Source organism: Manis pentadactyla, chromosome 17, assembly GCF_030020395.1.
Source record: "Manis pentadactyla isolate mManPen7 chromosome 17, mManPen7.hap1, whole genome shotgun sequence".
NCBI classification, from domain to species: domain Eukaryota; kingdom Metazoa; phylum Chordata; class Mammalia; order Pholidota; family Manidae; genus Manis; species Manis pentadactyla.
In genome coordinates this window covers 38,226,527-38,254,097 of record NC_080035.1, presented here as the reverse complement: position 1 = coordinate 38,254,097, position 27,571 = coordinate 38,226,527, and the positions used below count along the sequence as shown (strand labels likewise).

Below are 27,571 nucleotides of genomic sequence, written 5' to 3'. Positions count from 1 at the left end.
CCTTGATCTTGCACTTCGACCTCCAAAACTGAGTTCATTCTGCCGTTTAAGCTACCCAGGCTGTGGTATTTGTTGTGGCAGCCTGAATAGATTAATACAAATAGCATTTCCTAGCTGGGCTTTTAATGAGAATAATGAAAATGCCTCATAAAAGCTTTAATTTTTATAATTGTGAATAAAAATGCTAGTACATAAATTTGGAATATGGAACAACAAACTCTTTGATGGATTTTGCTCCTCAAGTAGATGTGGAGGATGATAAGTTTAAAAAAAATATCTTTTATTTTGGAATAATTTTGAATGTATAGAAGAACTGCACAGATAGTACAGAGAATCCCTGTGTACTCTTCACCATGTTACATACCCATGGGATGTTTGTCAAAACTAAAGAATTGATATTGGTACAATACTATTAACCAAACTACAGACTTTATTTGTATTTCATCAATTTTTCCCTTAATGTCCTTTCTCAGTTCCTGAATCTAAGTCGGGATTCTACATAATCATCATGTCTCTTTAATCTCCTAGTGTCTGTGATATTTGTCAAATCTTTCCTTGTTTTTCATGAGATAGTGATAGATTTTACAAAGGAAATTCTATCTTGATGTTAATAACTGATAACACTAATATTTTAAAATTTAGAACCATCAAAATAGTTAGACAATACTTTGGCAACCAATGAAATCACTTGTAGTACTTTGTAAAATACAATTGGCCCTGAATCCAAATATTCTTATTTAATTGGTATGAGGTACAACTTGGGCACTGAGATTCTTCTAAGCTTCTCGAGTGAGTTGTGTAAGTCCAGATTGAGAACCACCACTTTAGAGGTTGAGCAGTCTGCTACCTTACCTTCAAAAGAGCACTGATCCTCAAAGTGTGGTCCCTGGATCAGCAGGTGGTTCTGATGTCCACCAAAGCTTGGGAACCAGAGCAATCGGGGAAGCTTTGCCAAAGTATTCCTCTCAGATGCCTTGAATGATCCTCATAAAGGAGGGCTCACGACTCTCAATGTTTGTTGCTTAACAGGTTTACTGTTAAGAAATTATCCTTCCTTGGAATAAACTGCTGAAGTGTAACTTTCAATGGTTTTAGTTTTATTTCCTTGATTAAATATAACTTTACAAAGTGGAAACTCCAATGGTGTTGGATCTTAAGAATTCCAAAAGGAATTACACTTGAGAAAATGGTTTCTGGGGAAATTCACCTTAAACATGTACCGATTAGGACCTTTCATACATTGCTAGTGAGAGTATAAATGGTATAGCCGATTAAAAATGTGAAGAAGCTTCTTTTCTTTTTTTGGCAGTACCTCAAATAGTTAAGCATAGAGTTCTATACCATCCAGAATTCCACTCCTAGGTAAATATAAACCCAAGAGAAATGAAAACATACTCCACAAAAAGCTTACATACAAATGTTCATAGCAGCAATAGTGAATATAATCCAATAGTGGAAACAATCCAAATACCCATTATTGACTAAGGGATAAAAGGCTGTATACCCATACAGTGGGATATTGTTTGACAACAAAAAGAAATACTGATGCATGTTACAGTATAGACAAATCTTGGAAACATTATGATAAGTGAAAGAAGCCAGTTAAAAAACATCAAGTATTATATGACTCCATTACAGGAAACGTTCAGAATAGGCAATTCATGGGCAGAAAGTGGATTGGTAGTTGCCTAGGGCTGAGGGATTGGGGGAAAAATGATGTGCAACTGCAAATAGACATGGGGTTTCTTTTTGAGGTGATAAATATGTTCTAACATTAATTGTGGGAATGGTGGCACAACTCTATGAATATATGAATTAGAGAACATATATTTACTTGGGCATCCAATTACAGTATAAAGTGAATACACTCATAAAGTAAATCAAGTTTCAGTTTAGCAAACTGGCCCAGGACTCTTATTTAGATTTCCATTGTCTGATTAATAACTTAGTCTTGGCAACCTGAGATTAAACAGCATAAACTATTTCAACTGATAAACATTTATATCATTGCAAACTTTATAAATCTCCTTTGCAGAAAGAGTAACATCTTATTAAGAGCTTACTATTTTGTATCATGTATGTTAGAGTTTACTTTTTTAAAACAGTAAAGATTTTGAGCTCTTGTAAAAATGAAAAATTATAAATATATAAAAGTTCTTCACTGTATAAAAATAAAAGGACTTGATGCCAGAATACTTAGGTTCATTTCACCTCTCCAATTTACTAACCTGTACTTAATTAAGTCTCTTACTCTCTGATCCTCAATTTTCTTTCTGTTAATTGCCCATTTTTAAAGTCAAGTAAATGTTCAGTTCTGTAGGTAGAATAAAAATTTGAGTATAAAAATTGGGCCCAGAGATTTCTTATTTTTCTACTCTTTTTCAAGTGAAAATTTTTATTATAGGTGTTCTGTTGGTGCTGAGGTGGTGGTTAATTTCCATTGAATTTTCCCTGTAATTTGTAGATAGTAAAACCATGAGAAATCATACTGGTATAGGATTGTGATAGAACTAAAGGAGAATGAATACCACCTGGAAACAGAACTCAGGGTTTAACAAATGGTTTTGCAGTGGTGGTAGTTAAGGCCTCTAAATGTTGTAACTGATTGTGATGACTCCCATCCCACTGGGGAGAGAGTGGGTGCATTTGTGAATATATAGGTGATAGCTGGATATTGTCAGGCAGGAGGCACAAATGAAATGGCAGGAAGAGAAAGGAGAATGTGCATGCACCTTATTGACAACCACGGTGTTTTCTCTCTGGACACCACCACCAGTGCAGACAGCCACATTCATGCTGCCTTGCTAAAGAAGGCCGCCAGACAGACCATGGAAAGCTAGAGTAAGCTGACCTTATGAGGAAGCAGGAATTGGGAGACAGCAAATGTTCATGGTTATCAGACAAATACCAAGTAGAGAACAAGGAAGCCAATAGGTAGAGGGAAGGGCAAGAAAAAAATTAGGAGAAGCCAATGCTCAGGAAGTAACTACGTAACAGTAATGATGAAGAATTAAGTTAATGTCAACTATTCCTGATGGAATGTCCTCTGGTCAGCAATGAACAACCTTCTAGTTCAGGCAAAGCCTAACCATGCTACCCTTCCTGCTCTCGAATTTCTATAAAAATTTCCATTTCTTCATTAATCATTCCAATAAAAACCATTTAATGAACAAGCCCAAATGAAATTGAAGTTCTCCAATCATATTGAGTGAGAAGTTCTTTAATCATGCTTAATCATTTACTTGTTTTTTTTTTTTTACCTTGATCACTCCCAAATAATATTTGACTAAGATTGCTTAATTGTAAGCCTGGCTTATTCCAAAAGTCGTGGACATTTTTCTAAGATGAACAGGTCCTACTGAAAATTTGTCCTCCCTCATTTTATCAAAGGTTTTTGTGTGATGACTGAAAAAAGACAGCAGAAGATGATTTAGAGAATTAAAGGAGCAGAAAGAAACTACCTGTTAGATTCAAGAGCCTTTATAGACATTATGAAAAAAAAAAGTGACTGGTACTTTTCTACTTTCTACACACAATATCCACAATACCATTTCTTTACATAGAAAAAAACTTTTTTTTTTTAACAGAAAAGGCAGCTGCACCTTAGGAAGGTAAAAAAAATAGGAACCTGTTGTTTTTAGGGCCCCATATGTGGGGGGAAGACTTCTTAAAAATAGAAAATTTTTAAATTCTCTTTTAAACAGTCTATAGCAACAAGAAAGTATAGCTTCTGTCCTAACGTTTCCCTGTAAGAGAAATAAAGTACAACAGTTTTAAGGCCATTATACTGTGTGGTGTAAAGACATTTCAAAATTAGGTCCTGTTTTGTGGCTGTGATGAACTCGTGCATTCTTTTAGCACGAGGCATCCAAGGAAGAGATGCTCAGAGTGCTTTCTGCACCGCTGAAAACCTCCCAAGCAACAGCACGTAAAAATAAATCTTCACAGCCCAAGTGCAGAGCTCTGAATTGCCAGGATGCCTTTTATACCAAGCAGTTCAACAGCAGGCCTTAGTCAGAAATTCTAGCACAATTAGGATTTTGTTAACTCTCTTCCCATCAGCTATTAAGCATCCTGTATAGCATTGTTTTTTGTTTTTATTTAGATAGATTTTGTAGTTAAATAGCATAATACAGTTTCACTCCTCACCAGTCTTCTAAGGTTAGGTAATTTAGGTAGGCTCATATGGAATATATCACAAAAAAAGTAAATTATAATAAGACTTACCTTCCATTCTTGTTTTTAGACACATTAGAATTTACTTCAGTTAAATTTTTCATGTCCTGGTCTCTACAGGGATAAAAAACAAAAATAGAAACAAAATAAACAATGATGTGTAATATGGGACATTGAAAATATGACATTGTGTTATTTGATTGTACAACTCAAATATGACAGCCTGGAATGAATATTTTGGAAGGTTTGGGAAATCCGGTCTGAAGAAAAACAACCGATTTATATTCACATTTAGCTAACAGTGAATGAGCCCTGACTCTGTGTCACAGAGCTCTGACTGTGCATTTTCACATGGATTATCTCATTCAGATCTCGCAAAATCCTGCGGGACAGCATCTGGGGCTCAGGAAGACTAAGTGAGTTTTCCAAGGTCAATTAACTAATTTGTAAAAGAGTCAAGATTTGAGGCCAAGCCACCTGCCCATCTGAAATCAGTTCTTGGATATTTAATTAGAGACTCCATTCTGGCTTTCCAGATCACAGAAACATGAGAAGTCAACCAAATGTTTGAATAAGCTATTTATAATGTGGAGGATAACTGGGAATATTAGATTCTGAAATCTTGGGCTGTAGGAATGATTTGAAAGCAATTTCATGATATACAAAGTCCTCTGGTATGTTATTTATATATTACTTATATATTTGGTATAACACAGGCAGGTCCTGATTTTTTTTTTTTTTTGCATGAGTTTGGAAAACTCTTTGTCACATACCCTAGGGGTTAGGAGCATTGTTTTAGGAATCAGAATGAGGCCATCTCTTCCCCCAGCTTCTAGGGCAAGTTCATCAACCTTTCTAAGCTTCCTTTTGTAAACTGGGATAATAATATAGAATCTCATAATGTTATGTTAAGAATGAATGAGTTAATAAAATTTGTGGCACAATGACTCCATTTGGGGTGAACTGAATACACATAAATAAATGATAGTTAATGGAAGTGCAGTGACCGAGGTTCTATTGATTTTGAAATTTTGAGGGACTGCCTTTTCATTTTTATTTTTGTCCTAATTTTTCTCAGCTTTGGAATTAACCCCAGTTTTTATAAATTTCCTTTCTCATGATCCTGAGTAGCAGATTTAAAAAGGGTTATTATATATAGAATCAGTGTTTCAACTCTCACAAAATTAATATTGAAAAGGAGGAAAAACACTACACATAAAAAGCTCTCATATTTATGTGGAGTGAGAATTAAAACTCTTTTTATATAACACCCAAACCGTCAATAATTGATACATCTTCAAATTAGGCAGCATTCCAAAGTTACAGTTAAACCTCACACTTAAAATATGAGCTGCACATTTTTGAAAGTGTAGAGATTAGTTATATTATTTTTTAATGTGAGTTCCAGTAGAAAATATGCCAATTAACATACATAACAAGTACAGGATTTCAGAAGTAGCTCAGAAGTATCAGAAACATTTGATTCTGCAGTCTGAATGATGTAAAAATTCAAAACTGAATTCCTCAATATAACCTTGAGATCTGTGCAAGGAAACCACCCAGATCTCACCCTTCAAATTGAGATATGGAGACACAGGTTTTGCATCCGCCTAACCTGATGGTCCTTCATGAATTTTTAAAGCCACCTTTTGACCTTTGGGGTCACTGTACTGTCTTAATTAATAGCCTAGACATTAAGAGATCTTCCCTTTAACATTTTAAATAGTATTTTACTAAATACTTGGGGATATGGAATAAAATTAAATAGGAGTATCTTGGTGTTCCACAATTCAGCTTCCTAGGAATGTTGAACTGGAATGGTCAGCAGTGGTCAATAATGAGAGATCACTGGGAAATGTGAACTTGGGGGAATTAGGATTTTGTCCAGGAAGTGATTACCTTTAAGGCAGTCAGCTCCACCCACATCTAGGTACATCGTGTGCCATGACTGTGTAGAAAAAGTTCAGTAAAGCCAGCGATGGACATTTCACCTCCATTGGTGTCAATCAACTAGAACCTGCCTTATATCACCCCTAAATTACATGTTTCTTTTTTCACACAGCTCTGAACTTTGGTTTTGCTTCTTTATTTTGGGATATTCTTATGGGTTGAATTATGCCCTATAATTATCCAAAACTTTGGACCCAGACACACACAGATGGAAGACAATGTGAAGACACAGGGTGAAAGCAGCGTGAAAGCCACCGAGAGAGGCCTGGAACAGACCCTTCCTCTGAGCCTTCAGAAGAAACCAGCCCTACTGACATCCTGATCTTAGACTTCTAGCCTCCAGAACTGTAAGAAAATAAATTTCTATTTTAAGCCACCCAGTCTGTGGTACTTGTAGCAGCCCTCAGAAACTAATAAAGATCTGCTTCTTTCCTCACAACATGATTACACTTACTTCATCAGCCTGATGCCTGACAATCTCACTCTTTCTGGCACTTGCCATTCCCCCAACCCCTGCTCCAGGACTCAAGCCTTTTTGGACCCTAGCTATTGTGGTAGAGTGGGAATGGGTTTGGACCTGAGGAAGGAGGAGAAACCAGAATGTTACATCTCCAACAACTACAGGTAGATAACTCAACACTTTAACCTGTGTACCTTTAAAGAAGCACACTCCCGAAGTGGTATGATTGTGAATCATCAAATAAACCACCTTATTGATGAGTTCATAGATTTTTTTTTTAATTGGGTAGTATCACATATCAAGCTTAGTAGGGTGAATTATAAGATTCAATTCTGAATAACATACTAATATTTAAAGCAAGATAAAAAGTGGCAGATTTTGAAAAGTACAAAATGTGCATTTGCTTTGGTTGTTTGCAGTGACTGATGTCATCAGATTCGAAGATCCAACAAAAGAAGTTCAGATTGCCTATAAACTTCCCAAGTTGAATGATATAAAAATAAATTTTTATTCTTTAATTAAGACCACATCTATTGCTTCATGTCTTTTACACTGTGGTAGAAGATGAAAAGCTGTGAGTCAAAGTGTGAAAAATAGATTTTTATAGAAACCCATCCAAATGCTGCAGGGTCGAGTAAAGGCGTGATTCCAAACCCTTTCCACGGCAGTTGCAGTGAAAGGGAGACCTTGCAATTTTATACATTTATAAGCAGTTGTAATTAACTCTAAGGAAGTTCTCTGTGGATATAGTTAGAAATGCTAAAAAGAATTTTTGTTAACCATTGCAACTAAAAATGCTTTTTTTAACGTAAATTTCAAAATGTTTGGGGGAAAATTAGTTATCTGTTACATAGAATCATGGCACAGAATTCGAATGTAAGCATTTATCCTTATTATAATAATGTAATTAATTTTTCTCCATCCCATTAAGGAATATAATACCCCCTTACAGAGCAGATTATGGGGGAAAAAGATAGAGATTCTGGGGACCAAGGTATAATTACATCTGTTATTATGTAGCTTTTCCTAGGATAGGCTCACATGAGAGGAAGTTATCAGCTCCCTCCCAACTGCTCTTCCTTTCTTATGAGGGTGTGGGAGGTATTTATTAAAAACCACAATATGTTTCTCTCTCTACAGCTTACTTAAATTGTTTTAGTGAGATAGCAAACACATTTGCAAAATTAAGAGCCTCCATATAAAAAATTTACTATGGTATTTCTTTTATGCCAAGAACTAAATCCTAGGCATTAAGCTTTAGTTCAAAAGGAATATTTGTCTTTCTGAAAGGAGTATAGAATACAGTGAGATAACTAGTATAATTCCTCAACTCTACTGACATAGCAAAATAGGCCCAGCTTTATATATATTCATAGGTCTTTTCAGTGAGGGAGTCTTAAAGCTTTTATATGAAATGAACAGGCCCATAGAGAAATTGGACAATTTAGGTATTTTAAATACAAGATGTGAACAGGAATTTTAGTGGCTCTCATTCACCATGGTTCATTGACATTATGTCATGAGCAAGAGAAAGTTATTGGCTTACGCATGATACCCATCATAGGATATCAGATTTCTTCAGTCTGGTTTCACTCATGAGGGCTCAGAATGTTAGCTGGAAAGCAATAGGCTTTACAGAGATGGAAGATCAAAAGTTCTTGATTAGTTTGGGATTTAGCATTTAAGTCATAGAATATTTGGTAAGCACCTAACATGTGCTATGCACTATAAATAAAGAAATGATCAAGATAGGCTCAATCCCTACCCTTAAAAATCTTACAGTTGGAGAGAGAACTAAATAACAATTCCCTCTATGAGACAACTTCTAAGGGAAGGGCAGGGCAGAGAGCTTGCAAGCGTCGAGAAGAAGCACTTAGTGCAGATGTGTAGGTTGAAGGCTTCTCAGAGCCAGAATGAGAGACCCCTAAACTGAGACCTAAAGGAGAATAGACGTGATCCATGAGAGATGGAGGAAGGAAGAACGAGGAGTGTGCAGGTCAGAGGGATGTGGCTGGGGTTTGCTTTTGAGTGGAGAGTAGTAGGAGATGGGGCAGGAGAGCTGTGGAGGCAGGATCAGGTGTGCTTTGGAAACCAGGTTGAGAAGTATGGCCATCACAGAAAGCCACTGAAGGATTTAACTAGATGAGCAATGTGATCAGATTTGCATTTTAGGAAGATCATTCTACAGTGTAGCAAATGGATGAAAGGGCAGAAGGCAAGACTGGCGGCAGAGGGACCAGTTAGGAGACTGAAGAGTAGTCTAGACACAGTAAGTGGAGATGATGAAGTGTCTCAGTTCCTAAGATAGAAGCATCCAAAGTGACCTATTGTTTATGGAAAATGAAGCACCGGACAGGGTCAAAGAGTTAAAGTTACCACCCTACCCCACACCCCAACCCCTTGCAGCTTTCTGTCTTGAGCAGAAATATGAGAAATACACAGTAGGAAGACTGGAAGGACCTCCTCTCTTGGAATACTAAAAGTTGGATGTGTGTGCCTTAGTAAATACGAAGCCCTTAAGATGGTGGAAGTATAATACTGTGAATAGTTAGGAATATTTTTTTCTACTACAGATGAAGGATGCCTTGTCTAACTGTAAAGGCCTCAAGGCCACTAGATGTTTTTCAATGTTCATTTGGGAGCAGCACTTTATAGGCTACAGGTAACTGAATATCTCTAATGTTGGTTCATGAAAATGTGAAAGTGTTTTTGCTAAAAGCCATGCAGTTGCTCCCTAAATGAACATTCTGCGCACATCTACATTTGTTCAGGTTGTTGGGTTCCTAGAAGGAGCTCGGGGACACCTGCTTACATTCTGATCAAAGACTGACATTTATTCCACCCCTAACTGTGAATTAAATATATAGCTGCTGGAAATGTCAGCAAAGTCACATTAAAAAGAACTGTGATGCACTGCTGTTGCGCTATTAAATGATCGGTGCTCATGTCACACTGAACTGGATGTAAAAGTGCCTTGTGGCTGTTATTCCTACCAGGAGGCAGTTTAAAACGCCCCCTCTCTTTACCCCTTAAAATCAAGGGGGCCGCATAGATACATTATAGAAACAAGTGGATGAGCCAATGGGGAAAAAAAGTCACTTTTTTCCAACAGGCAGCTTTCCTGTTTGTGCTGCACTAATACTCGAACATCCCAGCTGATTACCATCAAATCTGGTGTAACTACAGAGAAGAGTCAGACATTGCTTAACTTTGTGGCTCAAGCTGCCATCTGAAAGCAACATGATGGCCAATATTTTTCAATTTCCTTTTATAGTAACCCCATCTGTAGAAGGAAAATGTCTTTTTATAGATATTTTATTAGAAGTTGCTGAAATATGAACTACCTTTTTATAGAATTAGCCTCTTCTAATTAATAAAAGGCATAACTCTTGAGAAGATTATCATTGTCAGCATTTGCCAGAGGGAGGCAGGAAAGGGGAGGGGTAAGAAGGGGAAAGTGAAAGAGAGAGAATGACATTGTATGGCATCAGCTGCTGAGGGAGGAGCAGGCTACAGTAGCCACTGTTCACTCATTCCACATGTATGGTTATTAAACCTAACCACTTCCAACATGGCTGGGAACCTCCTAAAACTGTTACTAATAAAATTAAAAATCTGCCTCAACCCAAAGCACTCTGAGGAAATTGTTCTAATTAACAAAGAAATTTCCACACAATTATTAGGCAGGATTGACACCAAAAGTCTGCTGTTTTTTCAGCTATCAGAAAACTTCTATGAGACAAACACTTTCCTCCCTGTCATCAATAATTTTCTAGAATAAATGCATCTAATTGTAGTATTTTAACTGTGGGTGGAAGGGGGATTAGAAGGGAAGGGGCTGGGGATATATGAAAGGAAGAAAGCAGAGGAGAGTCGGAGGTTTTTTAACCAGATTTTTGGATTTCTTCTAGGTAGTGACATCAGAAAGACTTGAGTTTAGATCCAGGATATGTTTTCTTTCTTGAGAAAGTTATTTTATATCTTTGAGCCAAGGTTTCCTCTTCTATAAAATAGGGCTTATGAATATATTTCTCATGGGGTAGTTGGAGGAATAAATTACTAGTCACCATAGGTGCTCAATTAATACTACTAAGTAGCAATTGCTCTTCAACTGCCTTTGCACCTTCTTACTTCAGAGACCCCAATGCCCCAGGGATGAAATCGTATAAAGAGAAGAAACAAAAACAGGCACCAACGTAGAGAACAAAAAGGAGACAGAGGAGCTAGGCAATGTGTGATTTACACGGTCTTCTTACTACCAGTCGGTTAAAGCATTTTCCATGGTAACTCATTTGCTTCAGCCCAAAATATTAAGACTATGATTTCCAGCTATATATTTATTATGATAAAATTTCAGGTCAGCAGAACAAGTTGGTTTCTAATATAATGCACTCGGGTACATTATCTGTTACCCTATTATATATTAATAAAATCCTATAGGTGAAAGATGTCACATAAAGATAATGAATTTTCAGATATTTGCAGAACTCAACATGGAAGTTCAAGGTTAAAATATGCTGAATATTCTGTGAGCCCACACTAGCTGTGGGTCTGTTCATTTTGAAGACTCTCTGAGGACTCTGAATATCCTTTCTGATGGTCTGCAAACATCTATATATATTAAACCACCAGTCTGGTTCAACCTCTCTGAAATATTTTTCTTCTTATTTAATTTCACTCATTTTTCTTTTCATTCCTGACCCTCTATTTCCTATAGACAGCACACACTAAGTTGTTTTATTGCAAATAAAGTACAAAGCTGAATCCAAAATGGTGCGATTGATTCCAGAAGAATGCACCATGTTTTCTTGCTGACAGGGGACACAAGAGCCATAAATGTGTCCTCATTTGAGCACTGAAGAAAAATAAAAGGCTTTTTTATGAGACAGAGAGAGAGAGAGAGAGAGAGAGGGAGAGAGAGAAAATCCCTAACATAGAATATTGAGAACATGTCAAGATAGGCAAAGTCATTAACCTTTCAGTATTTCTGAAAGCTGAAGGTTTTACTTTAATAAGATTGTCTAAGCCTTGGCTGCTCAAAAAATAAAGAATAAGTTCAGATCAAGTTTTGATTGTGCTAAATCAACCAAGAAACATCATAAATCTCCCCAGGGGCAACAGACAGATGAAAACATAAAATGACTGTTTATATTTGATTACCTCTGATTGCTTCTGATGACTGCAGGATTCACTTTGATGAGGTCAAGATCCTGGTTTCTTTAAATGGAAAAATTAAAGACTGCAGGTTAGTTATAAACTTCCTTTGGTAAGATCATTGAGGTTATAAAACTCTGTGAAATAATAGTGAAGCAAAATATTCTTCCCGACCAAAGCACAAAAATTAATATAATTATATTACCTTCGGTTGTTGGTGAGTGTTTCAGGATTCACTCTGATGAGCTTATCAAGATCTTCATTTCTTTAAATGGAAAAAAAAATTTAAAGCAGCTTGGATTAGAGATAATGCGGATTTAGGTTCGCTGGAATAGGAAGAAGGATTAGCTATCTTGTAGCATGAAACATATTGGTTTGGCATAGAACAGCCTGGAAACAAGTTTTCTAATCAACCCAGGTGAGGATGAATTATGACTGATTTGAGGGAAAATTACTCTTTATGTATTTCCTTGCCAAAGCGTATCTACAACGGTCTGCCGGCTAAGTGTTCACAGCAAACATCTGGTATTAACAGCTTTCCACTCTGGAATGTTTTAACATTATGAAGATACAAACTGATTCTAATGTCCTTGCTATTTTTAAAATATTCACCGATTAATAATATTTTTAAAACAACAAGCTCTAAAATTGGTGTTCTCTTAACATAAGGCTTGGCAAAGACATTTCCAGCAACCCATCAAAATTTTGAGTTTCTTTCCTTTACTGTGACTTAAAAGCTGAATTAAACTCAATTGTTCATGGTCACATTAGTTACATACTCCAAGAGCTGTCCACTTAATATGTGAAATCCTCCAGTTCTTTTCTCAGTCACAGAACAGTATTTCCTTCTGCCTGGTTTGCTATCAATCACTGCCTTAGGATAATACCTTGTTTGAAGGGCTAGAAAATAGTGACTTTCCAAAGTGTTCCTCTAAACCCCTTTTTAATATTTACGCAAAGACATACAAGACAGCCTGCCCTGGCAAGAAATCATAGGCCTGATAACATTCACTTCCCCTCCCATCTTGGACAGCCAACTGCCTGTCTCTCCCACCCCCAACAGTCCTTTTTCCTTATATAAATATAAAATACATTTTACTCGTCAGAAAGATTGAAACAAGGCTAAGAACTGAGGTGGAGTCATTTAGAGGTTACTCCTCAGAAAGTTCTGAGAAAGGCCTGCGGTCCCCTCATCCAGCCCTAAGCCCTCCCACAGAATGTGCTTCCCAGCTCATGGCTTCACTGGCTTTCCTCTCTTCATCACTGGCCTCTGGTTTCTGTGGTAGACAGAAAGCCCCCATCTCAATGTGCACATTTGGAACTATCTTCACTAAGAGTAGTCACAATGAAAGATAATCAATTGGTGTCTACAAATATTATTGAAGGCATGATTAACATATGAGAACTATCCAAGATAAAGTCTCCTTGTATAAATTGGTGCAAAATCTGTTATAAAACTGTGCCTGAAAGACAAGTCTCTATAGTGAGGTTAATTTCATCTAGGGAAGAAAAAATGCAAAGAATAAAACTTTGTAGATAATATGTTCAAAGGCCACAACCTTTTAACATATATACAAGTGAATCCCAACACTTTTTAGTGTAACTATATATATTATTCATGCGCTAGCTTAATTTAGAATAAGCGGCATAGAAAGTGCAAACACAACCCTGAGAACTCACACTCATTAAGAAATAGATTTTATATCACAGCCCAATACTCCCTCTTTTTAGACAGACACATACATGCACATAGTAAAACATAAATTCCATGAAATAATACACTTACTATATTAAAAAATTCTCATATTTTCTAGTCTATTTAACTCATCCTATTTAATTGGGAAAGAGATGCTGATTGTCACTCAACTCACTAAATTAATTATAAGACCCTTTAATGGGTTTTGACACACAGTTTGAGAAATACTAGCTTAGAAAACATATAAATGTATGCTATATTCTGTCACTACACCTAAAAAGACAACACAGCATGTAATAAACAGAGATCTCAGTAATAGTCCTGAATTGCCTTGATTGACAGCATCATGCAATTTATCTCAATGAAGAATAACACATTTATAGACATTTTTTTCATGTCCTGGAATCCCTGCAAACACAGGAACGTTATAACTAAACGTTATCCTATTCAAGTTACTACTTTCATTTATTTTTTTCAATTATTTAAAGATGTACTAAAGGGATGTATTAGAATATTTAGCTCTTATTACTTCCATGTAGTTAAGTATTTTAAAGTGTTTTGCAGTCATTTGCATATTTGTGCTATTGTCATCTATGCAGTAGTCTTTCAAGTGACCCTGCAGAGCAGTGAAGGACACCTCCTGGCTGTCCCATGGTAAGGGCAACAAACCGAGCTTTAGAGCCCCTGCTGTTTCCTAAAATGCTTAATCAACTTTCCTTTGGCTTAAGAGCGAAGTCCTTGTGCTGCGTTTTAAAGAACAGGAGTTGGGTTGGGAGTGAGAAGGACTCAACAGAAGAGTCTGAGATACTTGCCTCTGGCCTCAGTCCTCTCATCTGTAAAATGCAACTGAATGGGATCATCTCTAAGGCTCTGCTCATCTCTAACATCTCTACTACTAGGACACGATGAATATGAGTTTGACTGCGTGTCATGCTTATTAAATTAGCTATTCAATGTCTCCTTTTCTTTTTTAAATGCAACATACTGACAATGCTTCCTATATTCAGCAAGTAGCATGTGAGTGTTCCAAAGCGGAATATACTAAATTGACAACCTATTATTGTCTTGGAGTAACATCTCTGTGCCCTCAGCACATAATTAGCTTTAATCTACAATAATTGCCTGCTGTTAATAAGATTGAGTATGTCTACTGAATTCTCTTTTTGGCATCCATGGCCTATAATTATACCTAATGTGCAACTAAGGATACCTAGTTGTAAGCTTCAAACCCAGTAGGTGCTTAGTAATTATTCACTGCCTAACAGATCACAGGACTACTGTAAGTCTTCTACTAGTTTTCTCTGTGGCCCTGGTCAAATCACTTAACCTTTCTGATTCTTAATGCCCTCTTCTGTAAATTGAATAGGTTCTACTGAAACAGCAGTTTTGGAAATTGTTTAAACTAATGGAGCTATGAGTTGTCTGAGGTTCATTCCTTCCATCTCAAAATTTTGTAGTATTTATGTGTACCAACTACATTAAAAAAGGGAAATCATGAAAACATTCTTCAAATATATACATATGCATATATATATAATACTAGTGTGTAATTATATATAAATTTTCATAACCAGAGACAAAAAGTGAATTCATCATTTTACAGATATTAAAAGAATTATCGAATTTTAGATCCATAACTTTGCTGAGGGCAACAACCCATTTAAGAAACAATTAACTTCACACAATTTCCACTGACTACCAGAAACACATGTATTTTTTTCCCACATTCAAAAATGAGGGAAATAGTATTGTTAGTGGTGAATCTAATGGAGTGTCTAGGTGTGTTTTATTTTTATACAACAATCGTTAAGAAATTTTCAGCAGGTCTAGAGACAAAGGCATCAACATCAATACTATAAACAAAATAAAACATAAACAGCACATAGACTAGCGATATTCCTACCACAACCACTCCCTTCAATTATTTTATTTAAGGCTGAAAAAGTGAAGCCACCACCATCCATTTTTTTCAGCTGCCCTCTTTCTTGCTAGGAACAAATAACATAGTTACATATCTGTTTCCCAGACACATACAAAAATTGTGATTATTTTTCAAGACATATTCAATTTGCCCACAGAATGATTAAAAGTCATTTATATTCATCTTGTATTCATATTAAGGAGAAACAAAACAAATAAATAACAATCTCCTTACCCAGCCGTGTTTTTGACAGCTTTGGGGCTTACATTAATAAGTTCAGCAAGACCTTCTTCACTGATAAAACAAAACAATTAAATTCAGTTGGAAATTAGCACATTTTATGACTGGCATTTTTTTCTTTTGACACATGTGAAACATACAATGGGAACATAGGTAAAAAGGTAAGTTCACTGAGTTTCTACCTTATAAAGTTTAGAAATCCTCAAAATAAACCCAGTGAGGTAGATATTCCCCTTCCAAATAAAGAAACAGAGCTTCATAAAAGTTGGGCACGCCCTGGGGCCAGGTATCTAAGAAATGAATGATGGTGAACCAGGATTGAAATCATAGCAACTGGACCCCAAACTTCTCCCTAAGTTCACAATAATTCCTTACATCCTCACAATGTTTTTCGTCAACATTATCACCACAATAATTCTGCTAAGTAAATTGGTATTACTCTGTCATACTTTTCTTAACTTTTGGTTCAGTTTATAATGGGTCTTGATTTCTCAAGAAGACAGAATCATATTCAATGTTATGGCAAAAATACTCTAACCAAATATGAGAATATTATGCCACCAACTTCCTCACAAGTCATTTAAAAATTAATCTGGGTTTGTGAAAGTGTAGAAAGCCAACATTCTTTGGTTTGTTCAGTTTTACAAACTTACTATTATTTACTATAAATTTACAGTATAATCTAGTTACACTATTATTATGTCAAACTGAATTTCCCATGTAGTAATTATACAAAATTAGCTTTAGTTTTATAATGAAATAAATTGAAGCAATAATAAAAGAAGAATCTATCTAGCATTATTACATACAAACAAATCAATTTGTTCTCTTTTTTTTTAATGTCCTTTCAAAATAATTAATCTTATTTTTGGGCAGAAATTGGAGACTTGCTTAGGAGCCTTCAATAATCTTAATAAGCCTAGTTTTGTTTGATGAGGGAATTGATTTGATGAGATTGTCCAGGTTTTGGTTCCTACTAAAGTGTTATGTTGCAATAGCTGATAAATTCAATTAAAGCCAATAATAATTTGTATAACTTTCAACCTTAATATTGAGCTAAGTGAGAGTTGCTAATTTAAAACTTCATCATTACTTGAATTCTCTTTCTAGCCCTATGTAAAAGCATGTGGCTACAATCAATTCATTTCTTACAGAACTATATATGTGAGAATTAATTTAGTTTTATTCTGATTTCTTTCTAGAGCACCTCAAATTCAAATTGATCTTAAACTCCTTATTTTCCACATTCTATTTGTAGAATTAACATTTAGAATATTTTTGGAGGTTGTAATGAACAAGAGAGAAATATGAAATTCATTACTTCCATGTGTTGCTTCCCTACCCTCCAAAATAAAACAACATTTTAAAAACCCTGGGATTTAAAAAAATGTTATTTCCTGATTCTAAGATATGCAGGTAATATCATAATGTAGATATATAATATTGAAGCAATTTAAAAATATTAATCAAATCACTCAGAATCACACTTCATACAATGCTACGTCAGAACAAGCAATATATATATATTCTATATATATATTCTAAACATATATGCAATCATAGCTCTAAAGGGACATATCTTTTATCACACTGGGCTCTTACACCAACCTTAAAACTAAAAGGCTTGAGGAAGAAACCTAATTTGTATACCTTATTTTTGAAAAATATATTATATATATTAAAGAGAAAAAACCCCAGAAAGGTTTATATTACTTTCTATGACCTATAAACTAATTTAACCTATAAACCTATAAACTAATTTTATCATGTACCTATCCTCCAGTGTAAATGATTGCATTCTATTATGTTGAACTATAAGAAATTGACATTTCATGAGACAAAAACAATGGAAGTCAGTAATCTCATAAGGTTCAACCTAAGAAGATAATTTATTTGGCATCTTATTTAAATTAAACATGGAGTGATGGTATGGGGACAATGAAGAAAAAAATAGTAATGGTAACAGTGATGCCCACAGATAATATAGCTAGTGAGTATTTGAGCACTAAGTGCTCTGTAAGCCTGATCTCATCTAGGTTTTCTACTATATCATGAAGAAGTTAATTCTTACAATCCCCACTTTACAGATAGAAAAACTAAGGCCTAAAGGGGATTAAATTATTTATCCAAGACTACACAGATAGTTTTTTCTGAACTCAGAAATTTTACTACCATGTGGAAGAGATGGATACATAGCCAAATACAATACATGGTAGCATGTGGGTGCTGAAATACAAGCTCAAATACTGTACCGGAAATGTCATATAATTAAGACCATCTTCACCTTTAGAAACTAAGTCATCTTGGAAGAGGAACAGGGGATATTTGTATTTCACTGAATCTTAATCTGTAAAGTATTATATAGTCTCTGGGTTCAGTATCTGATCCTCAGACAATGACAGTAATATTATGATGAACAAAATTTAAGGATAATTTAACATTAAATATTCAGATGAAAGAGTGATGAAATCTTTGGGTAACCATAGGTGAATGAAATGACATATGCAAAGGGCGGGGGGATGGTTGGCAGCAGCAGTACCCCCCCCCCACTCAAAGTTGACTCTCCTCTCCCACCCACATGAAATACTACCTAGTCCAGAGGTCGGCAAACTCTGGTCCTCAAGCTAAATCCAGCCTGCAGTTTGGTTTTGTAAGTAAAGCTTTATTGGAACACAGCCACAAGCATTCATTTACAATGTACTGCCTGTGCTTGCTGGATGACTAGTTAAAACAGAGACTGTGTTGCCCCCCCAAAACCTGAAATATCTACTATCTAGCCCTTAAAGCAAAAGTTGGTGACCCCGGATCTAGTCTAATTAACTACATGATAGCTACCTTCTGCAAAAATAGAGAGCATTTCTATATGCAAAATAAGATAGGAAATCTGTCAGAAAGAAGATATATACTTTGGTATCTTATGTATTTAACTCATATGCAAACTAGCATAACAATATCTGTGTATAGCTTCATGGCTTTGTCCTGTCTCTATTTACTTAACATGATGGTCCTCAGAGAAAACTTTCTCTCTATAAAGACAAATGTCATTCTTTGTATTCTTTGTTATTTTGATGAACTGAGTATAATTTTTGAAAATGACCTCCCAACTCCAGGGACTGTTTGGGTAGTAGACAGTAAGATGAGAGGGAATAAATGATGGAGGATGAAGGAAGAACTTTCCTTCTTCATATGAAGACCTTCCTGTAGGCCGCTCAGCTCCAAGGAGTTGTTTTGGCGTGATGTTTTAGCTCATGGCGAATCCCTTTTCATTTTGAGGAAATCCAAGCATGGAACAGAAGTTCCATACTGATATGAGATAATACAAGGAATTCTTTCTCTTCCACTGAAGCCCACAGCGAGGGAGCTCTGAGGAAGGACTTGCACAAACAGGTTTCTGACACAGAGCTGTTGATTTTGGGACCTGTCACAAGCTTTCTCTATGGGGGTACAATGAATTTTATCATGTTTTTTTAAGTTGAATGGAAAGTAAGGGAATGATAGAAGAGTTCCATAAACCTTACCCTTGGTTAGTTCTGCTTTTTTCAGGAGCCACTTTGATGAGGCTGTCAAAACTTTGACCCCTTTAAATCATGGAAGAAATAATCAGATCAGTAGTAAATATACATGTGGTTGCAAACTGAGAAACATTTTTATTATAAAAATATTTTATAAAATATTTACTAAAAGAGAGATAATCTCAAAGGGTTGGAGTTTTTCAGTTACTATGGACATTTGTTTTACATTCTATATATTATATATACTATATAATATACACTAGAACTGCATAGAAATAATACAATAACTAGTGGTTTTAGAGATGATTTATTATGTGCCAGGCACTGTTCTAAGGGGTTTACATGACTTATACAATTTAACCTTCACGTCAGTCATTTGACATAGGAGGTATATCATCCCAATTGCAAGAACAGAAAACCTGAGACACTGAGGGATTAAGTTTTCCCACATGGTTAGTACTGGAAGGGCTGGAATGTAAAGCAATGTAATCTAACTCCATGATGCATGCACTTTCCATGACCCCATCTTCTTGGAACCTAGCGACTTAGCTTTAGAAGACACCAGTCAGCACCTAGTCCAATTTTCTCACTTAGAGGATAAGCAAACTTAAAAAGGGGAAGTGACCCACTGTATTTTGCACAGTTAGTGAAGGTACAGTCAGGACCAGACCCATACCTACAGGCTCCTGTCTAGTTGTCCTTCCCCTCTCCTGTGCCATCCTCTGCTTAAGAAAGATAAGCTAGTCAACAAATATAAATGCCCATCCTGGGAAAATGACTGTGTACTTAATTAATGAAAGGATACCTCCATTATATTAGAAATCAGTTGACCGAAATTTAGATAGGAAGTTGCAGAGGTCACATGGCTTTTCACAAACTATCATTGAGTTCAGTGTCAGTCTGCAGAAATGATCATTTCACTATATGTTTAAGCATTCATTAGTGTGACACAATAAAAAGAGGAACATGCTAACTCTTACCTGTGCCCATTTTTTTCTGTTTTTGGATCCACTTTGATGAGGCAATTAAGGTTGTTGGAACTTTAAATGAAAAAGAAAATAAAACACAAGTAAAAATGGAATTAAGTCAAGTATTTATTTAAAGCATATATGCAGTCAAGATGAATTTTACTATTAAGTTTTGAGAAAAATCTATACCAGTCTATGCCGTTCATTTAAAAGAGAAAAAATTTTGACCTCCATTCAAGTCATTGGTATGTTGACTCTGTTTCCCATTTACCCTCGAAACAAAACCGTAAAACCAGGGCAAGATTGAGTTTTAAAAAACAATTCGGAAACTATGCAATGATTTGCTAAAAAACTCTCACCTGGCCCCTCTAAGTATTACATCTATAGCTATAACTAAACTATATTTTGTTCACAATTTCCATTTGAAGTGATTTTTTTTGCCTTAAAGTGATTTTATACCCATTAATACACTTGATTCTTACAACAATCAAGGGACAAAGGTGGAACAGACATAATGATTCTTATTTTATAACTAAAGCAGGCTCAGCAACAAGTGGCAAGTGTTCAAGGGACTTGCTCAAAGGCACCCAGTTGGGAAGTAGTAGAGTTCAGACTTCCTGACTCCCATCTAAAGATATTTCAATACAGCTTCTCTGATGAGCACCACAAATTAATGTAGACAGGGAAGGAAGAAAGGTAAGATATAATCTTTACCCTGGGTTACTTCTGTTTACTTTAGGGGTCATCTTGATGAGATTGTCAAGGCTGTGGCCCCTGTAAAACATTGAAAAAATGATAAGAATAATGACAGATTAACATTGAGTGGATAAAACCATTAAAACTCAGAAACAAGATAAACAGTTACTGAGATGATGCCCAAAAGTTGAAGATTATTAATGGTGACTATGTAGAGGGATTTATGCATCTCTGAAACTCATTGAGATTTAGCATGGTAATATTTTAAATTTTGGAGCCAGAAGGCCAGCAGCAAAGACTGTACTAGGACTCGGTCTTTGTTAGGATTCATTTAATGCAATGCTTTTAACCTTTGCTGGGTCAACTAAACATTTCATAATTATCTATATACACAACTGGAACATTCTAGAAGGCACATCCTCTTACTATCAACCTCCACTATGTGGGGCTTTAAAATCAACCTTGAAGAATCTATATTTGTAAAATTGACATTTATTAGCAGGTTTCTATTCACAACACTGTATTAAGATTAATATACAAATTTCTTAAAGTCCATGATATACAACCTGGTATCTGCTTCTGGTACTTATAACTATATATGAATACTATAAATTTTGACTAGTTGTGTTGACAACAAACTATACTAAGGTTAAAAACTATAGAGTTCTGAAATGTAAGACACATTTAACATAATATAAAACTGCATATAGTCACTGAAAACACATCAGTATTTTATTGTTACCCTTTAGTATATCCTGCTTCTGATCTTAGTGGAATTTTCCTTTACTTATGGCATCTACATGTGTTTTTCACATATGCAGCACAAGCCAGTGCTCCTTTGATTTACAGAGGATGCCACATGGGTGAAGAGCATCCACATAAGGCACTTTCATGCCCTATTTCTCCATGCCCTGTGGCCTTACTAAGAGCATATCATAAAGACTCTGAGGTTGTGTCTATCCAACATCAAAGTTACAGATACTTGGAAGCAACCAGATGTTGACTCAAGTTTTTACTGGCATCCAGATGTCAGAGAATGTGTACACCCAGGCCAAAAGCAGCCATAAAACATTTGGAACTTTCTCATGCAAATAATGAAACAGGTCAATAGAAACAACCATTCTTTTTCAGAATATACTTCCTTGATTTTTTTTAACTTGTAGATTTTTGCCTAAGTGAAGTATGTGATATTTGAACGCTAGAGACTGAGAAAAAAAAATCCCAGGATCCTATTTCCAGATTTGACTATTCAAAAAATAACACAACAGAAAACACTATATTTTCTCCCTTGTAATGTTTGTGTTGGTTGTGGAACTAGCTTTGATTATGTTGTTAAGAACTTGATCTCCCTACACCTATTAAATAAAGCCATATAATTGGAAAGTTATTTAAATCTCAAAGTTCATAAAGAGTGTGTGTTAATTAATGTAGTAATGTAACAATAACATTTGAGTTAAACTGGCTGAATCCATACCTCACAGTATTTTCAGTATTTATTCATTCTTTCAATCCACAAATAGTTATGGAAAGCCTACTCTGGGCCCCATGTTCTGTAATAGCTAAGAACAATACAGAAATAGGCTTAACCTCCATGAAGCTTTCACTCTAACTTGGGGAGAGGGGAGCAGTATACAATCAAACACATAAATGAACGTCACAATTCCAGATGACAATAAGTGATTTAAAGACAATAAAAAGAGTAGCTGGTGCCTGTGGTGCTAGGATTAGAGGAGGGGATGGTGACTTAGTTACAGTCAATGGTCAGAAACAACCTCTTTGAAGTGACAAAATAGGGATAGAGTATTCCTAAAGTGAGAAAAGCATCTGCAGAAGTCTAAAAGCAGGAATTATCCTGGAATAGAAAATGGATCAATTGGCTGGACTTTGTTGAACAATTAAAAGAACAGCATTAAAGGTTAAAATTTTATTCTACCTGAAATGAAAGAACATTGAAAGTTTTAATGAGGGAACATGATTTGATTTTACTTTTAAAAGATATACAAAACTTAATACCTTAATTATATGTAGTAAAAGAAGATGACAACTTAAAGCTCCCAGGAAACATACACACACAAGTGATGTACACACACACACACACACACACACACACACAGAGTAGATGCTTCTACACACATGCACACAAGTGTGCACAGATATACATCTGTGTATGTACATACTCATATACATGAAAAATCACACAGATATACTTACACATGTATTCATGCACAAATATGCCTGTGTCTGCATGTATGCAATCACACACATACATTTGCACAGGCATGCACATACCATATGCATGTGCATTCACATATGCACAGGCACACTCATACATACTCATATACTCATGTACATATAAGCACACACATATGAATACACATGCTTATATGCACATACACACATGTGCATGTAAGCAAGCACATACAAACCACACATACCAACATACAAAAAAGCAATAGACGATAATTTTAAATACTCTAATAAAAATTTTAAAGGAAAATATGGATTTTTCATAGAGAGTCTAAGTAAATTTGGTAATGGAACAGTATCTAAATCATTAAGAAAACATAATTCACTCAAATCTTTATTATTGCTAACAATTACTTGAACTTATTAGGTCCCAGGCATAATAGTATTATGATCTCTATTTTGGAGATGAGTAAATTGAAGCACAAGGACACAGCTAGCAATGACAGAGCCAGAATTTGAGCCCAGGTCTTCTGGACCCCCTGCTCACTTTCACTACCTAAGGTTCCCCCCAGAACCACCAGGGATCCAAGGAATCCAGGACTCTTTTCCTCATCTACTAGTTGCAAACCTGTACAAGTCTCTAACTCATTGGGTCTTTGGGTCTCCAACTGTGTCATGCTGCTGAGAAAAGGACAGCCAAACAGTGTGCACACCAGCTTTTCAGCTAGCCAACCCCTTGCCATGTGACTGGCCTGCAGGCACCAGTGACACATTTTAGAATCAACTAATAATATCATGTACTGAGTTAAATAAATGGAAAGGACTTCAAAGGAAACCACATGGATTATTTGGTACACTGCTTTCAGCAATGTGCCAACAAGTTCAGTTTTGAATATATTCCATCTGCTTTTTAAAAAATAAAAAGCAAGAGGACATAAGCTTTCCAGATTTACTTGACAGTTTATGGGTAGAACTCTTTCAGTGCAGTACACTTTGTTAAGCTCTTCATCTTTAAACACACACTACACTACATACACATACAAATGCAATATACAATTACACAAGTACACACAGTTCACACATAAACACATCTACACATACCCACACATACTATTTATGCATCCACATACTTAAGTTTTCATATATATGCACATTACTTATATGTACACACACATACATTTATATACACACACTTCTTGCACATACACACATATACTTATATATACACACATTGTTATAGTTAATTTCATGTGTTAACTTGATTGGGCCACAGAGTGTCCAGATATTTGGTCAAACATTATTCTGGGTATGTCTGTGAAGGTGTTATGGCTTTAAAATTTGACTCTGTAGACTAAGCAAATCACATGGTCCTCCCTGGCATGGTGGGCCACATCCAATCAGTTGAAAACCTGAACAGAACAAAAAGCCTGAATAAGAAGGGATTTTGCCTACCTGACTACTTGACTTAAGAAATTGATATTCTCCTGCTTTTGGACTGGAACTTAAACCATCAGCTTTCCTGGTTCACAGGCATTCAGACTTGGGCTGGAACTACACAGTTGGTTCTGCAAGGTCCCAAACTGCCAGCTACAGCTCTTGGGACCTAGCCTCCATGAGGGCATGAGTCAATTCCTTATAAAATAAATCTCTCTCTCTCTCTCGAGAGAGAGAGAGAGAGAGAGAGAGAGAGAGAGAGCTAGACAGATATACACATATATGTGTATGTATATATCTATATATCTATACACATCTCTCTCTAGGAGGTAGATATATATAGATATATAGATATATACATACATACACCTCTCTCTCTCTATATATATATATATATGTACATACACACACACACACACACACACACACACGTATACACATCCCATTGTTTCTGTTTCTCTGGAGAACCTAATTAATACACACATACATTTATACCCACACATTTATATATGTACACTACTTATATACTTATATGTACACAAATACATATACACACACTATTTACATATGCACACATATATACACTTATACACACACACACACACATATATATATACAAAGAAAGAAATTTAGCTCAGTAGAGAAGGTCAGTCAAATTCCCATTTAATTTCTCAAAATCTATTGATAGCAAACTTCACCCAAAAATAAAATGCAGGAGATCATTTCTGTGTATCACTTATATACAACTGTTTAATATTATGTGTTTAGGGAAAAGAGAGTTCAGTTTTGGTTTGAATTTCTATTTCTTCTCCTGAATACAAGCACTCAGAATTCCAATTTGCTTATAAAGGCCAAAGGGAGGAAAAAGCTTCAAATGTCTTACCTCTTGATATTTGCATTTGTTTCAGGATTCACTTTGGTAAGTCCATTGGGGTCTTGTTTTCTTTGAATAAGAAAGTGAGTTTTATTGAATGTCATTAAAATAAAGCAAAATGGACAATGATTGGAAAAATTAAGTGGTAAATAAACACATTCTCTGTCAATGTTAACCTTTAAAGCTCCAAATGAAAATGAAAATTCTCTTACATCTTGAGCTGGACATCATTTAAGTTTCCTTATTTGTTAACAAGAAATATATGACTTATTTGTTATGTTCTCAAAAATGAATAAATGTAAAACTTGTTAGTCAACAAAGTCAGTTTTGTGCTCAGAAAAATTTTCTTACAATACCCCAAATGGACGGCACTGAAGTAATATAAGTTTGATTAAGTCCTCTACTGAATCTAGACAGAATATAAGTTTTTACTCAACAAATCATATATTAATTCCTGTTTTGTTTTTAAATAATATTAATAGTACTACTAACTTAACAGTATTAAAAATAAAAAGCATATATATGTCTTAATATAAATTCAACTATTCCCCCAAAATAAGCCTTTTAAAATATAACTAGATTATCATGAATACAAGGAGCAAGAGAAAACATCTTGCATGATAGGAACATAAATGAATTAATGACTCACTTCTCAAGGAGATATATGCCACCCCACTAAAATTGTTGAGTAATATCAAAGAGGCATAAGCTAAACTCAAAGGGACAATAGAGGATGACAGAGATGTCGTGATTGGGTACTGATGCCATATCCATGTAGCCCTGAAGAAGAGAAAAAGTGGTGGGGTGTCCTCACTCCTAGGAGATGCACCTCCCCCTGGGCTACCTCCTGAGACCACCATCCTTAGAGAACTGGATTTTAAGAGTTTCAGTCAAGCCTCCCTCTGAGCTGTATTTGTCACTTTGGAGATGTATCTTGAAAATGCTGTCAAGACTATGTTTTCTTCTCTGTGACTATGAATCCATTTCTGTTTTGTTCGTTCATTTGTTTTGGCTTTTTGATTCCACATGTAAGTGAAATAATATGGTATTTGTCTTTCTCTGTCTGACTTATTTCACTTAGCATAATACCTTTTAGGTCTATCCATGTAGGCACAAATGGCCCAGATTTCATTCTTTTTTAAGGCTGAGTAGGGGAGGAAGTTCGGGGGATGGGTGAAATAGGTGAATGAGGAAAAAATTAGTGAGAATGTTTGCTATCTTGATCTGGGAGATGGTTACATGAGTGTGTACATCTGTCAAAATTCATCAAGCTGTATGCTAAGATTTGTGCATTTTATTGGCTGTACATCAATATAAAAATCTTTTTTAAAAAGCAATGCTTTCTTTAGACACAAAGAAACTCAGTTCAGCACAAAATCTCAATCACAATATAAATTAGTCATAGCGATGAAAGTACAGCATAAAAATATAGTCAGTAATTCTATAACATCATTCTCTGTTGACAGAGAGTAACTACACTAGGGTGAGCACCTAATAATGTAGATAACTGTCAGATCACTATGCTGTATACTTGAAACCAATATATCATATATCAACTTATACGTCAATTAAGAAAAAGAGACTCAATTCAGAAACATCCCTAAAAATAAATCAAAGCCCAAAATCTAGAAGAATAGACGACTTATTATAAAACATTGGGACAATTCTTCAAAATTAAGCAATTATATTGGGAGCAAGGAGGAAAGATCACATGGCCCACCATTGTTGTCTAATACCATGCTAATAAAATATGTTTAAGAAGTTAAAATGACAGATTCTATTATCAGAGATACCAGATTTAAAGAGACTAGGAAGTCTTGCCAAGTGGTATTTTCACTTCCTTTGGGATTCACTTGGATAATGTTATCAAAGTCATCACCTCTTTAAAAAAAAACATTTAGATCAGTTTCAAAGTATTCCCATATAAACATACACATTCCATATTACTGATAATTCATTTAAGCTTTTGGAGGAAATTATTCTAGTGGTATTAAATTAATTTTTATCATAAAGATTGTCTACCAGTAATATCGTTAAATTAATCTCTGAAATGTTATTGGACTCTATGGAAATGTAAGGTTAGACAGAATATACTGTAGACTTTCCAAAGTTAAAATCAGGGCAGCTGGGATCCCACACAAAAGAGAGAAGACAGACTCAAAGATGTGACCCTCTCAATATCCTTAAGAAGTTCACAAAACAATCTGGGAGAAAATAACTGAGATTCAGAAACATAAAAGCAGTTCTCAGCCTCTGCTAGTTTTATCTGTCCTGGCATTCTTTTTGATACTCGTTTCAAGACC

At 35.4% G+C, this 27,571-nt stretch overlaps 1 protein-coding gene across 6 annotated transcripts in view; it reads right to left on the bottom strand.

Annotated features, from left to right (window-relative positions):
- SCEL (sciellin) overlaps positions 1-27,571 on the bottom strand; it is a 189,818-nt gene that overhangs the window by 13,433 nt on the left and 148,814 nt on the right. For all 6 annotated transcript variants that reach the window (XM_057494609.1, XM_057494607.1, XM_057494608.1 and 3 more), the window contains 8 exons: positions 25,278-25,337; positions 20,792-20,851; positions 20,090-20,149; positions 19,116-19,175; positions 15,592-15,651; positions 11,946-12,005; positions 11,747-11,803; positions 4,228-4,290 (listed from right to left, as the gene is read on the bottom strand). In XM_057494609.1, coding sequence (XP_057350592.1) covers positions 4,228-4,290; positions 11,747-11,803; positions 11,946-12,005; positions 15,592-15,651; positions 19,116-19,175; positions 20,090-20,149; positions 20,792-20,851; positions 25,278-25,337 — 480 coding nt within the window. The remainder of the gene's footprint in view (positions 1-4,227; positions 4,291-11,746; positions 11,804-11,945; positions 12,006-15,591; positions 15,652-19,115; positions 19,176-20,089; positions 20,150-20,791; positions 20,852-25,277; positions 25,338-27,571) is intronic.